The 15,706-nt window shown below is 35.0% G+C and overlaps 1 protein-coding gene across 1 annotated transcript in view; it reads left to right on the top strand.

Annotated features, from left to right (window-relative positions):
- The first annotated feature begins 5,406 nt into the window (after positions 1 to 5,406).
- Positions 5,407 to 15,706, top strand: part of LOC143236818 (intraflagellar transport protein 27 homolog) — a 31,190-nt gene continuing 20,890 nt past the window's right edge. Inside the window, exons 1-2 of the mRNA XM_076475415.1 lie at positions 5,407 to 5,624; positions 11,913 to 11,992. Of these exons, the coding sequence (XP_076331530.1) occupies positions 5,588 to 5,624; positions 11,913 to 11,992 (117 nt within the window). The 5' untranslated portion in view covers positions 5,407 to 5,587. The remainder of the gene's footprint in view (positions 5,625 to 11,912; positions 11,993 to 15,706) is intronic.

The following is a 15,706-nucleotide window of genomic DNA, read 5'->3' as shown; positions in this document are numbered from 1 at the left end:
GTGAATTATTCTTTAATCATGCAACCATGCACACGTGATTTTGTTCAAAAACAAGCAAACTAACAGATTGTTTGCTTGTTTGTTTTTGAATTTCGCGCAAAGTTAGACGAGGGCTATCTACGCTAGCCACCCCTAATTTAGCAGTGGAAGACTAGAGGGAAGACAGCTTGTCATCACCACCCATCGCCAACTCTTGGGCTACTCTTTTACCAACGAATAGTGGGATTAACCATAATATTATAACGCCCTCACGGCTGAAAGAACGAGCATGTTTGGTATGACGGGGATTCAAACCCACGACTCTCAGATTACGAGTCGAGCACCTTATCCACCTGGCCATACCGGACCCATTTCGCTAAAAAACAAAGCGACTGGATACTATTTGTAATGCAAGATGAATAATATCGATTTATATTGAAACACTAAACAAAGTATACATCTTGCACAGAACACTAAGGGGTGGGAAAGAAAATGAACAGAACAGTAAAACATTAAATATAAATGAAGAGAAAACGGAAATTAAAATGGAAAAAATATTGTTGTAATATTCTTCTATCACTGATGGGTCTTTTAAAGTTATTTAGCAAAAACAGTTGAATATCTAATCTATGTGCCAATCATTTATTTCATCCTTTAATGCTTTTACAAGTTTGAACGTTTGTAGCCATGAACTGTAGTAGGCCTAAGTTACAAATAACCTTCAAACTTCCCCACAGTAGTAGGATTAAAGTAAATTCGACTTAGTTGCCCAAAATAACTCAATAAGTACGATAGTAAACACTAATTTAAATACTTCTGGAAAAGCGATTGACCGTTATAATTACCTAAAAATAACTCTTCATGTTTCACAGCTATCTCCTGAGTATAATATAGTCTTATTTCATTTATACCGATCGAACAGATTATAGGCTTAAATTCAAAAATAATTTAAATACAAAAGTCCTCGATAATGATGCTAAAACTAACTTATAAATACAAAACGTTTCTGTGTTTTTGTACAATTTCACGGCTAATTGATTGAATAACTTGAATACAAGCAATAACCGACACTTCACTGAGTTCACCAATGGCAAAGTGGCATGTATGCGGACTTGAGCTGCTAGAAACAGGCATTTCGATACCTGTTGTGGGCAGAGCACCGATAAACTTTTGTGTAGGTTTGTGCATAATAACTAAATAAACAAACACTTTACCGCATTCTCAAGTATTACTAATTCACTATTCAATGAATATTTTCTGAAAGAACTGTCTACTCATATTTATTTCTGATGCACACTTGAAGGAATGTAGTATATTTTTGTCTTTATTGTAAAGATGAGCCACAGCTCGCAAACAACTACATTATAACATTGAAAATATTTGTTAAAAATGTGCCAATTAAAGTCCACATAACAAGAGCAATTTAATTTACATAAATAATAACGTTTGCTAAAGGCTACAATCACTTGTAGGCATAAAATACTTATAAACTCACATAATTTCATGGATAACTGATAGACAGCAAACATAACAAGTAGTAACTAATTCAGTTAATTGAATCCATGAGCATTCCTCCCTGGAAAATGAGAAACATAAATATTTATTTATTCAGCCTTTGTGTATAGATTTTTATTAAATTCACAATTTCACACTACTTTGCTCCCTCCTGGAAAACTTTGCCTCTTCCTGGAATAATTTCTCTGGACGCCCATAATTGGATCCTGGGCAGATGGATACAATAGCTCTCATTGTCTAAATCACTAAAAGACACTGGTTTAACAAATTTACTAAATATTCGTTAAAATATTTTAACTGATTCTCGTATTTATATCGTACCAATGTTTCCGCATATTCCACGAAATGTCCAGATTCTAAATTTTCAGTAATTTTCCAGATATTGCATCATTTGCATTATGCAACAGCTAACAAACGAACATTTGAATTAAAATAATGAAGTATAGCTAATAGTAGCATGTCTATCAAACAACAATTATTTAATTCTGTCTAACCAATCAGTCAAGAGTGCTTGATATAACTTGATTCTGGCGATTACTTTAAGATCCGAGTAGTAAGCTTTGCATATGAAGGAAAAGGTAAAGATCATGTTAGCAGAAAATACCAGTAATTCAGAATTTTCTAATTCCTAATTTACTAATGAAAATTTTAAAAAATGAACTTATAGAGATATAAAATTTGGAAAGTTTACAGCATTCCAGAGAGGAAACAAGCTCCTGCTGAGATTTTCCAATATCAATAAAGTTGGAACTTCCTTTTTAAAATTCAGAAAATGGAAGAAATAAAGTTCTCGATAGTAACAGAACATATTGGTAATTTTGATTCTCTCTTGTTAATTTGTCCATGCGAATGAAAGGCAAGAAGCAATGGAAAGTTTCACTAATTGGACTTTAAAAGATTTAAAAAAAGTCGTCAGCTTCCCAGGTTGAGATAAACTCTCTTCTCATACTCTGATGCTCAGTTACTTTGACTCTTCATTTTGAAAATCCTATATCAACCCATGTTAATGCTGTAGCGAATTTACTGTTATACATTTATTTTAATATTTGTGTGTTTTTCAGTTTAATATATATATTTAGAAATGTGTGTAACTTATATTGTTAAATGTGTATTGCGTAAGTCTCGCCTGTTTTCCAGGCCCGGCATGACCAGATGGTTAAGGCACTCGAATCCCCGTCACACCAAACATGCTCGCCCTCTCAGCCATGGAGACGTTATAATGTTACGATCTATCCCACTGCTAAATTAGGGACGGATAGCGCAGATATCCCTCGTGTAGCTTTGGGTAGAATTCAAAACAAACCAAACCAAACCTGTTTTCCAAGTTTGTAGAACATTCTCGAAAGTAATAATAAAAAATATATGTTTTACGAAAGCAGTAGCGTATCTTTGAATATTGTTGCCAAGTGCCTTAAAGTTTATAAATCGATGCGACGAGAGACTGTTTTAATATTGTTGGTCTGCTACAGTCAGTATACTATAAACCTCGGAAGCTATAATTTTGATAAAAGTTTATTAATCGAAAAACTACAGATATTTGACCAGAAACGTTTACAGATTTCAAACAATACAAAGCGTTTAACTTCAGTGAATGAACCTCGGATATTAGTATTTCTACGAGGACAATAGATATCTTCGTCGGTAAAGAACTGGTAAGCGGCGTGAAGCCAACCAAGAATAGACAGGAAGCTAGTTTCAGGGAACTATAGCAATATCAACTCAGAATTAATTCGCTTGTTGTGAACCTGGACCATCGATAAAATATTCAGTTTCAGACCAAATAGAAGATTTAATATTGTTTGTAAGTTTATGAATTCATGATGTTGTATATAACTCATTGTTTGCAATAATCGTTATTGTAAATTGTTAATTAACTGTCGATATTTATTAAATGTATGATATTTGCCAACAAGATTGATACACACAATTTTGTTTCTTAACACAAATGTATTTAAAAAACAAAAGTTTATAATAATGGTTATCAGAATTAGTTATTACAGAAAATTATTTATATAAACAAATGTTACCAACTAACAAACAATATGCAGTCTTCTATCTGGTCTTTAAATGAATATTTTATTTACGGTTTGTTTGTTTTGAATTTTACGCAAAGCTATACTAGGGCTATCTGTGCTACTTATCCCTAATTTTACAATGTAAGACTAGAGGGAAGGCAACTGGTCATTACCACCTACCCCCCAACTCTTAGGCTACTCTTTTACCAACAAATAGTGGGATTGACTGTCACATTATAACATCCTACAGCTGAGAGGGCAAGCCTGTTTGGTGTGATAGGGATTCGAATATCTGTAGTTTTCAGATTAATAAGCGTTTGTCACAGTTGTAGTTTCCATGGTTTATAGTATACTGACTGTAGCGACCAAAAACTACTCTAAAACTGTCTTTTGTGATAGCTAGATTTTATATTTATTAGGCGAGATTCTGGAAAGCACAACAATATTCGAAGATACGGTAGAGTTTTCGTAAAAGGTATATTGTTGATTCTTGCACTGGAGAATCTTCTACAAATTGCACAATAAACATTCAACAATATACGTTACATGCATTAAACTGAAACAAACGTAGATATTAAAATAACTGTATAACAGTAAATCTGCTACAAAGTACATATACGTGGATTATGTTGTCTCTGTATATATTTCAATCCTACTTGCAGGTAAACGTTTTTATAGACCCAGATTTTTTGGTACATACGAATGTAAAGTATATGTCATTTGTTATTATGTGTTTAGATTCAACATAGAAGAGTCACACTTTCTATATATCTCTGTAGTGAATAAATTTGGCTCATAGCGGTTTGGTTTATACTGAGACATCCCTAGTGGTAAAACAGAAAATTACCTGAGCGTCCGCTTTTTTTTTAAAAAACTTAAAATATCTAACTTTCATGCTCTTTATTAATTTATGTAAAATGAGTGTAGTTCAACCACAGATTCTGTGTTGTTTTGATGTAAATATCTATAGTTCATTTGTTATGAACTCCAAGATCTTCTGGATGAGAAAACGGACTCGTTTAAGCTTTTTTGTATTGAGAGTGTGTGTTTGTGTGTTTTCTAATTTCAAAGCCACATCGGGCTATTTGCTGAGCCCACCGAGAGGAACTGAACCCCTGATTTTAGCATGGTAAATTCGTAGACTTACCGCTGTACTAGCAGGGAGCATTTTGTATTGAAATATAATCCATATGCATTTATTATTATACGTGAGAATCAATCGAACTCGACCATAGATTTTTTGTTGTTCAGAAGTAAATATAATGTTATGATGCTGGTCTTTCATTAGCAGGTTAACGAACATGATAACAAATTAATTAATTAATTTTTTAACCTTCACAATTTGAAATACTACTTGCAGGCCAACTTACAAGTGCAACTAATTGCCCCATACTAACGTAAAAAAAGTTATTGTAAAAAGTAATTCATTGTGTGATAGCTAACATAGATCCAAATATTTCACTAAAACACCACGACTGAACCACTCCACTGATTATAAAAGACTGTACCATTTTCATGTATTTATAACATACTCTAATTTACTTGAAAATCTGACAAAGTTATTAGACTGTTTTAGACTTAAATATTCTCATTTAGTCTCATCATTACGAATTACTGCCATCTCTATCTAATACTTAAATTATAACATTAAAAATATGGCTTTTAACTTTCCGTGGTTCACAGTGCTTTTGTATATACCACAAGCCCTCTGACAAAAAAGGGAGATTCATGTGCACCATCTGTATTTATTAGGATAAGTTAGAATCAGTGTAGGTCAATCGCAACTATATTTTCCTGAGGTAAATGCATTTGGTTTATACTGTGAAAGTGCGCCTGTATACATTCAGAGTCCTCTAGTGGAAATACTGACTCTATAATCCGCATTTTGGTTTTATACATGTGTCGAAAATTTCCTTTTTGGGAATGATATATATTTCAAAATAAAATATACGTGTATGTTTGATTTTACTTTCCATACAACTTAGAAAGCTCGAAAAAGAAATACAAAAATTTTAGCTTCAACGAATAATTGATTTTGATGTGACGGTTTCTCAAATTAAAAATATATATTTAAGAAAATGCCAAATGTTTTGAGATCTAAATGCTTAGTTGTTGGTATGTATATTTATTTTTTATTTTTGAATTGAAACATAGAAACACCAATATGGTAAATATTTAAAACCGAGAGTGATTATGTTTAACGTTTGTGATTAAATACAGCAAAATTAATAGCAACGTAATTTGTAAATTGTAATGCACTCTAGTATTACTATCAGTACTACTGGTAATATTATTACTAATAGTATTCTCTTTTTACATTTCAACGAATACCAAGCCCACCATTAACTTCTATTAATTCCAGTTTCAAGAGCAATTGCTCATAAAGTAAAACTGAAGTTTATAAATAACAGTAGATATTGTTGGTGCTGGCCCTGTACTGTATTAATAGTATGCTAATATTTGATAGTTTAGCATTAGCAATACAACACGATGCGCATAGTCTGCATAAGTTATAGCCTAAGTAAGCTGAACACGTAATCATATAAAAGTAGAATTACTACTAGGAACTATTATTAGTAAAATCATAGTTTTACAATGTATCAGCCTTACATGACCAGGTGGTTAAGGCACTCAACTTGTAATCTTAGGTTTGCAGGTTTGAATCCCCATCACACCAAACATGCTTGCCCTTTCAGTCATTGGGGCATTATAATGTGATGGTCAGTAGTAAAAGAGTAGCTCAAGAGTTGGCATTGGGTGGTGATGACTAGTTTTACACGGCTAAATTAGGTAAAGCTAGCGCAAATAGCCCTCATGTAGCTTTGCACTAAATTAAAAAACAAACAAACAAAACAATGTATCTTATACATGGCATGTTAACATATTCTTGATGCTATGGTTCTGTATTTTTATAAAATGTTTATTTTACTGAACTAGGATGGGATTCTGCGATAAAAGAGAAATAAATAAAAATTATACACATTTGTATAAATATACAGAGTGATTATTATTTTATAGTATTACTAATACCACTATGACTAGTTTATTTGTAGAGCACTGCATGGTCCCATTGGAGTGTACAATTTTTAAGTTTATCTCAGGTGCTTATTTCCTAGTGTACCAAGTACTGGTATCACTCACAATTGTTATGGTTATTACACTACACAATATCTGAATCAACATTTCTCTTCTTCTAATTACTACTAATACTAGCTATTAACTTGATACCTAATTCCTAATTTTGGCTGCTAATCTGTTGATTTTGTTGGAGTGCTCTGTCTTCCATTAGACCCCACCCCATATAAGATATTACATTTCAGTTTTTTAATATCTTAAAATTTGTCTTTTTGTTTGAAAAATAACATGAAAATGTTAATTTTTGTTTTAGACAGATAGTGTAGTTATACTATTTTAGTTAAAGAAGTAGCTCCAATCAGCTAAGACTATTTAAGTGGGTTTGTTGGTAATTCGAAATAGAGCCAGACTGCTACAAATTTATGCAAAGAGAGTCTGAAGTAATGGGGACCTATAATTTAAGGAAGTTTAAAAGGGGAATAGATGAATTTTTCACAAAAAGTTTCAAGTTTTTAGTTTGCTTAAGAGTAGACAAGGAAGGACTGTCATGAAAGATCATATTGTCTTTCTTGTTCACACATTTTGTTACTTCTGACTTTTGTTGGTTATTTTATTTTTCCTTGAACACGTGATAAAGGAAAAAGTAAACAATATAAACATGAAGAACGTTGCAGACAAACAGCCATGCTCTCCTGAAGACGTACAGAAGATGTATATATATAACATCATAAAGTTAGAACTGTAATAAAATACATATTTAATAGTAAAAATTGAGCTACTTAAGGAATTGAAAGAAAATCTAAAACATTCCTTCTATAAGTGGACTGCATTACACCATAAAAGGCCAATAAAACTCAGAATTCAAGAATATAATACACACAATACTAACAATAGTCCATTAAGCAAGAGAAGGAGACCATATGATTAACTGAAATAACATTAAAATGACGATTTTAACCACACACATAAACTGATGATATATTTGGTCAACCTAGCATCAAAACTGAGGTATCTTCTCTTAAAACTATTCAAATGGAGAATTCTGATCAGTGGAGAAGACCAGCAAGAGGATAGTACATCAGTCTTTCTTAACTAGAGGACGGAGAATTCTGAACAGTGGAGGAGACCAACAAGAGGATAGTACATCAGTCTTTCTTAACTAGAGGATGGAGAATTATGATCAGTGGAGGAGACCAGCAAGAGGATAGTACATCAGTCTTTCTTAACTAGCAGATGGAGAATTCTGATCAGTGGAGGAGACCAGCAAGAGATCTCCTTGCTGATAGTATATCACTCTTTCTTAACTAGAGGACCCAGGATTGAATCCTTGCTCCTGCCACTGTGCAGTTACTCTTGGAACTTCCTTGAATAAGCTGAAAACTGACAGCTAAAGTATATGATCTAAATTAACTAGCAACTGCTATTTAATAGGAATAATAATAATAAAAAATTTACAAATCAATTAATAATTAGACTTAAGTGTTGCTTTAGGTTACTAACTGTTGCAACAGTTAATATATGGTAAATACAGTCTAACAATAAACATATAATAATTATGATTGTTATTTTATTATTTCACAAGAATTGCAGTAAGATTTTTACAAATTTGCTATTTGAACTTTTTCTGTTAGAATACTAAGATTGTTACTGTAAACAATGTATGTATAGGACTATTTCCTTGTTTTAAAACAAATATTTTTTACAATGATATGCCAGTCATCACTATATAATTTAAACAACAGTTAAAATACATTTCACTGATGTTCCATAACTCACTGCTATACACAATTTAACTATTTTTTTCTTCTGTGTTTTCATGCAAGATTAGCTCTGATACAAGTTCCACCTAATTTCATGTATTTTACAATGAACTGTGCTAGTGCATCTGGCATCCTTGGAACCCCTCATTCTTTTAAGGTATGCAGACATATGGCTTTTATAAAGGATCTCATGAATCTCCAAGTTTCTTTCTTTGGTTCCATAATTCTTTGTGAACACCTCCTCTCATCAGGGAATTGTCATAGTGACTAAACTGGGCTTATACTAATTCTGGCATTTTCATACTGGTTCTCCAAGTTTCTTTCTTTGGTTCCATAGTTCTTTGTGAACACCTCCTCTCATCAAGGAATTGTCATATTGACTAAACTGGGCTTACACTAATTCTGGCATTTTCATACTATTTATTTAACCAGGTTTCTCTTTTTTCACTGATGTTGACACTTCCAACTCTGCTTGAGGGACCTCTGGGCAAGAGTAGGTAGTTTCATCCATCAACTGTCTGACAGGCACCAGTTCCAGTACATTTTTCTTTCAGGCATTGGACACACATTTCATGGTCCATTCACATCAGGTTTGACTTTTTACCTGTCATTTATCAGGAACTTAATACTTGGTGGCAGACTGCTTCTCTTGTCCAGTTCAAATTCTATTAATGATGTGGTCTCCACACTCCCAGGTCATTTTCTTGGTTGGGCATGCCACTCATGGATGCCTTTTATACATCCACCTCTACTTTGGGCTGCCTCTCTTCTAGTTCATTGTTTCTCATTCTCTGGCTGTTGATTTCTCAGCTAGGTCTGATTTCACCTATTTCTATATGCCTATTTCCCCATTTGTCTCTTCCTTCAGGTCAGGTTCTTTCTGTGATACATGCTTCTGTTTATTGTTTCCTATGGTTGTTGCCCTTTTGGCCAGCTTTCCCTCGGTTTGTTCTGCTACTTTACTTATCATTTAAACCCCTTTCTCATTTCCTTTTTTTTTTTGATTCACCTTCACATTCTCTTTTCCTCTTAGAATATCTTCTCTTTATCTTCACATGTGAAATTTGTCGAGCTGTTATGTGTCAGGTTGGGCTGTCCACTCCGTGGTATTCTTCCTGTCACCCTTCCACTGTTTTTGTCTATCTACAAATCTGGTTTTTCTTTCTTTATCATTTTATCTATCTCTCCTTTACTCTTGGCTATCCTACTGTGAATCACTTTTCAGCCATTTTACTTGCTTTTTTATTCATGGTTTCATTCTTTACCCTTGCTAATTGGATGGCCTTTGTTTATCTTTTTTTTTTTTACTCTCCTGGCACTACAGTGTTTTTTTTTTTTTTGCACTTTCCACTGTGTAACACTTCTTCATTCTTCTATGTTCTTCTCATCTAACTCTCATACCAGATTGAGATCTTAGTGAGGGTTTACACACTTTCATCTATGCTCCATTTTAGCAATTGGCTTCTTGTTATATTCCTTCTTTCTGTCCAGTCTTATTTCTTCCTCCTTCCTGCCTGAAATTACTGTCTTTATGTTATCTATGCTATGGATGCTTCTTACACTCTCTTCCACTGCACTTACATACTTTTCTTTCAAGGCTGGTCTTTTCTCCTTCAGACTTTGCCTGCTTGGGAAGGTAATGGTACATTTTGTTCCACATCACTGCATTCTCTGTCATCTCTGATAATTTAGACCCGGAATGAATCCTTTTTCCTTTTTGGACTATTTAGTATTACTCCTCATGGACCTCTCCCTTTCAGTTTTTCTGCATTGTCTGTCCCTACCCTGGGACTCCTCTCTTTTCAGGGACCACTTTCTTTCTTCCCTAACTTTTAAGTCCATCAACTGCTATGATTGATACATTTGTCTCTGGATATGGATTCTCCCAGATTATTTGATTTTTTTTCTTTTATTCATCTTCTCTTTTGTTCTCTTGCATCTCATCTTTGCCATTCTCCAGGCAGGCTCATGATGACTCCTGACATCATCTGGCTGTTTTATCTTCTGATAAAATTGGGCTTTCACTGGTCACCATTATTCAGTCATCCCACTGTCTTTGTGGTGAATATGTACAATTTCATTTTCAGAGCCCTTTTACATTTATAGAAATCTCATCAGGTGGCTGATGATGTCTCCCAGAGTATATTTACCCCATTCATGATGACAAGAAACCCACTTGAAGTAAAAATGTATTCTCAAGACAGTTGGTATGGGTATTAACACTTTAATTAAAATAAAGGTCGAAATGTTGTTCTATACTTGCAGTAGGTACAAGCCAGATAATATGAAATCTGTCTATTATCCTTGCTCAATGCAGATTTGGGATGTTTCATAAGACTACTTGAGGTATCTTTGTGGCATATATATCTTTACTCAGTTGTTTGATCCAGACTATACCTATTCCATGGATTATCATGGAAAAAGCCAGCACCAGAGAGGTGATTTGCTAACTACTTTGGCTTGTACTTGCTGACGTATAAATATAAGGTTTCATAGTCACCTACTGCAATCTGGCTGCAGCTCTGATAGAGATTTAGGCATTTTTCCAGATGTTTTCAATGCATATTTTCACCTTTTTCATTGAATGGAGTACAGAAGCCCCTAGCTACTGGGTTAGTGGATCATGGAGAACCTTCAGTGGTTGGACTTAGCATAAAAGGTGAGAAGTAGAGTGGTGTTGACACTGGCAGTGTAGTGTGGGCCACCCATTTAAACCACATATGTAACTTGTGACATCTTTCTGCAGCCCAAATCTGTTCAGTTAAGTTGAGGTGGGAACACATTATACAACATTGTAATGCATATCTGATGTTCTTCCCTCCTGCAGCCAATGTCTGAACAGTTCAGTCAAGGTCATGAGATATGATATGAAACCATTGTGCATAACCACAGTGCCATTCTCCTGCAGCTTGAGTCTGTTCAGCAGAGTTAAGGTGAGCATGTTATATGACACATACTACATAACTAAAGTACCTTCCTCCTGCAGCTTAAGTCTGTTCAGTAGAGTTAAGGTGAGCATGTTGTATGAAACATACCACATAACTAAAGTACCTTCCTCTTGCAGCTTGAGTCTGTTCAGTAAAGTTAAGGTGAGCACATAAGGTTCAGTTTGAGCATGTCTCAGCTACACTACATGTACTGTTTTGCCAATTGCTCATATGAACATGCGTGGTTTTTATTCTCTCTCTCTCTGTGATATATGGGATTCATTTGCCTCTTTCCCATTACATTCTAAATGAAGAGTACACCCTGGTCAAGATGAGATGTAGTTCCCATGTATGCACCCCTGTGGAGCCCCTGTCTTCAGGTGTTATGCTCCATGGGGGTTAAAATGCCTGAAGGGAACTCATCTAGGTATGTGTAGAGAATAATATCTCTTGGAAATACATTTTCAGTTAAGAAAAATGTTAATTTCAGCATTAGTTTCTGTTGAAACGTTATGATGATATGTGAAGTTTAGAATAAATAAAACAGTAATGAAACATGTGTTTTGTTTGATTGCTTTATGGGAGTTTTTTTAAGAACAGGTTTAAATTATTGTAATGAATTCTTACTTTGCACTTTCCAGGAGACTCTACTGTTGGGAAAACTGCGTTGATCCAAGTGTTTAACAGTGACAATACTTTTTATCCTAAAAACTATACAATGGTAAGTAATAATGTCTTGAATGAAAGTAGGGCTTGTAATCATATAGCACTTTAATATATATTGTTTCTAAAAACCAGCTTTCAAATTTGACAACTACCTGTTGGTATCTCTGAAATCCTCGAGATATAAGGTAAGGTTCTATCAATCACTTATTAGTTATTGTCATGGTCAGTAGCATGTGCAATGACAGATGAGTTGAACAGTACTCAAGTCTTTCTGTGAAGAAGACCCAGGATTGAATCCTAATCACTACCATCAAAAACATAGTCCTTCTTGGGTCTTCCCTGAAGATGGCAACAAGTTACAACTGAAACATAGGATACAAACTAATTTGGAACAGCTATGTAGTGATAAAAGAAAATTAATTAGTATTTAGACTTAGATGATGGAATAAGCTAGAAATCTTGACAGCTGTATTGATGTTGTCTTAGGTGATGGTTTATGCTATTAATCTTGACAGCTATATTGATGTTGTCTTAGGTGATGGTTTATGCTAGTAATCTTGACGGCTGTATTGATGTTGTCTGAGGTGACGGTTTAGGCTAGTAATCTTGACTGTCATATTGATGTTATTTCCTGAGGCTTCTTTTTAAAGACATTCTCATATGTTGCAAAATTTCTTAATTGCTAGAAAATTCAGACACAACTCTCATTAAGACAATGTTATTATTCTGTTAAAGTGTTTTGCTAACAGTATATTGTAGTGTGCTTTTAGGTGTGATAGAAGTTGCAATATTGGATGGATGTAAAGAGGAGATTGGATGTAGTGTTGTACTGTTCTAGAGATAATTATAATTTGGTTCATGTGCATTTTCATGGAACTACAAAAATTAAGAAATAGTAGAAATGAAAGTGTGGAAGAAACAACTGTTTAGTGGTAGTTAAAACAGTATGAAGTTAATTAAGGGTATGAAACAACTATATAGAAAGAACTCGTGTTTCATACAAGCATAAACAATACACATTAGCTTTTTTTGATAAGTGTTTAAATAGACATGCAATGAATCTTAATATTACTTAATAATGGGTATGGTTAGTCAAACCTTGAGGTGTATTAATCCGTATAAGAATTTTTTTTTTAATTTACTAATAATTTTATTTTTCATGAGTGCAGTATTACATCAGGTGAGTTTCTTAATGTTTGGAAATTTATATTTGTAACCACATTCAACAAAATAGTCAATTAATTTTCATTTCTATTTTAGGTCATGTTAGGAAAGTTGGCCTTTATCTCATGTTAATTATGCCTAGTGATTTTCATCTTCTCATTGTCGTTGTTAACTACAATTTAGGATCAGCTCATCAATGACCATGTTCACTAATAAATACAGTTTGTTATAAAGTATTCTCAGATTTCTGTTTGAAGTTGTATAAAACTATTGTGTGACATTATATAGAGGGCAGTCCAAAATTTTCTTGTTTTAAAATTTAATAATTAAACATCTTGAATCTAAACAGTTTTTATTGACATGTCAGTAGACTTGTATATGCACCATTAGTTGTTCTCTAGCTCTCAACACCCCTCGGTGTGGATTCCTGTACATGGTGAGGAGACCTCCCAGGGAATGTTCTGTTCTTTCAGTTTACCTCCTCTGGGATCTAAACATCCACCCACGTGTTTGCCATGTGTGGTGACCCGTGAAGGAGAGGAGAGGATCCTGGTGGTTGAGGGGTCCAACCTTAACACACCACTTTAGCCTTGAATTCTTGTAGACGGGCAGCCTTTAGGTGGCCCCCCTTGGGTCAGTTGCCTGGTCCACTTGTGCTAGGGACAACCAAGTACCAGTGTTGGATGTTCTCAACAGGTGTTGTGGACATTGTTTCCAATGCTTGTGTTTGGGTATAGTGCTCATGAAACCCTGGTGTTGCTGCAGTGTCCTTGTTTGACATTGTAGTGCTTTCCCTTGTAGGGCTACATGGTGGGTGGGGTCAGCGGACACCTAAATATTCCTTTTTTTTATTATGGATTCCCCAAATAAAAACTTAAATAAAATAGAGAAAAACAGTCCATAGGTAAACGACCATGTCTTGAAGATTCTGAGCAGCAATCTTCAACATCTGTATCACCTGTTGTACCTCTTTTTTTTTTATCCTACATTCTCTTTCAGACAAACCTTTAGGGCATATGTCTCCCTTTTTCATTCAGAAGGGACTAGAGGGACTTGCTGGCTTTCCATAGTTGGTAAAGAAGCTCTGCTCTGGTGACATATTGGTGGAAACATTCACAACTCAAGAAAGTGAACTCCTCTTGCATTCGAAGGCAATTGGGGATATACCTATTGAGGTTACACTCCATGCTACTTTGAATTCATCATGAGGAGTTATTGTTGAGAGGGATTTGAAGAACATCCCAGAGTCAGTGATTCTCACTGGTTTCTCCACCCAAGGAGTTTCTACACTTGTAAAGATAGAATTATGATGCTGACCAATGTCCTCATTCTGACATTTACATCACCACATCCACCTGCCACCATCATGGCAGGCTATCTTAATTGAAGGATACTACCATACATTCTAAACTCTTTTAGATGTTTCCAGTGTCAGAGTTTTGGTTACTCAAAGACACCATGTAGTGGTTTCTTGACCTCTGCTCGTTGCGGTGGCAAAGACCATGATGCCTATGAGTGTGAAACAAACCCTCATTGCATCAGCTGCAATGGCTCTCACCCATCCTACTTTCGTTCTTGCCCTAAATGGTTGGAAGAAAAAGAGGTGCAGCATTTGAAAACGATTCAGAACATTACTTATCCTGAGACTCGTAAGTTGCTGTCCACCACTTCATTTTGGACGTATGCTGCTGCATTTCATTCCTCAAATACTGTGGGAGTGCAAACAGATTTCTCTGTGCCTCCAAAAGAATCATTCTCAAAACAAATGAAAAGTTTTTTGACCTCCATAGTTAAAAAAGTTGATGATCAACTTCAACACCCATATCTGTCCCTTACATACATTCCAACAAACCCCAAGATCCACATCCTTTGTTTCTAGGTGTAGGCATTTCTCCATTACATCTTCTCCCACCCTAAGATGCAAAACAATCATTCAATCATGTCCTTAGTCACTGGAATCCCCTTCTAACATTAAAGACCTGCCCAATCGACCCAGGGCAGGATCCATGGAGGTCGACAGACCTCTCTTGAATAAGGACAGTGAAGAAAAAAGACGTGGTCATAAACAGAAGGATTCTCCACCCAATTCACCTACACATAAATAAAAATGACCACCTTGATAAAATGGAACTGTTGAGGTTTACGTTCTAATCTGGATGACATCAAAACACTGATTGCTTCCTACCATCCTGTATGTCTTTCCTTACAGGAAACATTTCTGAAACCTGTCGAAACAGTCACTTTTTGATGATTTTCTTTCTATAAAAATGACAGGCTGTATGATGGATGAGTGCATGGAGGGGTGGTATTGTTGGTTGATCAGCATGTGCCCACCCTGTCTTTTCCACTTGACACACCCTTGGAGGCCTAGCCATCTGTGTTTCCTTGGGTTATACCATCACTGTTTGTTCTCTCTACCTGTTGCCTGGAGAGACATATGATCAATCAGATCTTGATGCTCTTATTGAACAGTTGCTGTCTTCTTTTTTAATCCTGGGGGACTTTAATGGACATCATCCCCTCTGGGAAAGTGCTGATATTGATATGAGGGGTTGCTCTGTAGAGCATATGCTCTCTGATCACAACCTTTCTCTTTTCAATACTG

Source organism: Tachypleus tridentatus, chromosome 13 (genome assembly GCF_004210375.1).
Source record: "Tachypleus tridentatus isolate NWPU-2018 chromosome 13, ASM421037v1, whole genome shotgun sequence".
Lineage (NCBI taxonomy): Eukaryota > Metazoa > Arthropoda > Merostomata > Xiphosura > Limulidae > Tachypleus > Tachypleus tridentatus.
Note: the sequence above shows the minus strand (reverse complement) of the source record. Positions and strands in the feature narration are given on the sequence as shown.